General features: G+C 68.4%; 1 protein-coding gene across 1 annotated transcript in view; it reads right to left on the bottom strand.

Annotated features, from left to right (window-relative positions):
• Nucleotides 1–579, bottom strand: part of PCDH7 (protocadherin 7) — a 410,459-nt gene extending 409,880 nt beyond the window's left edge. The window contains 1 exon segment of the mRNA XM_021712977.1: nt 3–579. Coding sequence (XP_021568652.1) covers nt 3–525 — 523 coding nt within the window. The 5' untranslated portion in view covers nt 526–579.
• Nucleotides 580–585: the final 6 nt, after the last annotated feature.

The following is a 585-nucleotide window of genomic DNA, read 5'->3' on the forward strand; positions in this document are numbered from 1 at the left end:
GTTGCGGCCGAAGTCGCGGTCGGTGGCGGTGGGCAGCAGGTAGAGCGTGCCCACCGGCCGGTTCTCCTCCACCGTGAGCGTGAGCACGGGCGACGGGAAGGTGGGCGTGTTGTCGTTGATGTCCAGCACGATGACCCGGCCCTCAAACAGGTCCACCCAGCTCTGCGAGGGCCCGATCACCGACACCTCGAAGTCCAGGAAGCACTCGTTCTCGTCGAAGATCATCTGACACTGGGGCAGCTTCTCGCGGTCGATGCGCCGCTCGCTCGTGCTCAGCTCGCCCGTGAGGTTGTCGATCTTCAGGTACTCGGAGCCCGACTCCAGGCTGAAAGTCACCTCGCCCGAGCCGGTCACGATGCCCAGGTCCGAGGCCACGTTGCCGATGCGGACGTCGGCGGGGCCCTCCTCGGCCAGCCGGTACCGGAGGAGCTGCTTGGCGGCCGCCAGGCTGAGCGACAGCGGCAGGAGGAGGCAGCAGCCCAGGCACCAGCCGCGCGCCCACCCCGCGGTCCGCATCCTCAGCATCTTCTCCTGCTGCTGCTGCTACTGCTCCTTCTGACCACAGCCCCTCGGCGCCCCCTCCTC

The sequence above is a fragment of the Carlito syrichta genome, unplaced genomic scaffold, assembly GCF_000164805.1.
Source record: "Carlito syrichta isolate Samal-C Ts95f unplaced genomic scaffold, Tarsius_syrichta-2.0.1 Scaffold303979, whole genome shotgun sequence".
NCBI classification, from domain to species: Eukaryota; Metazoa; Chordata; class Mammalia; order Primates; family Tarsiidae; genus Carlito; species Carlito syrichta.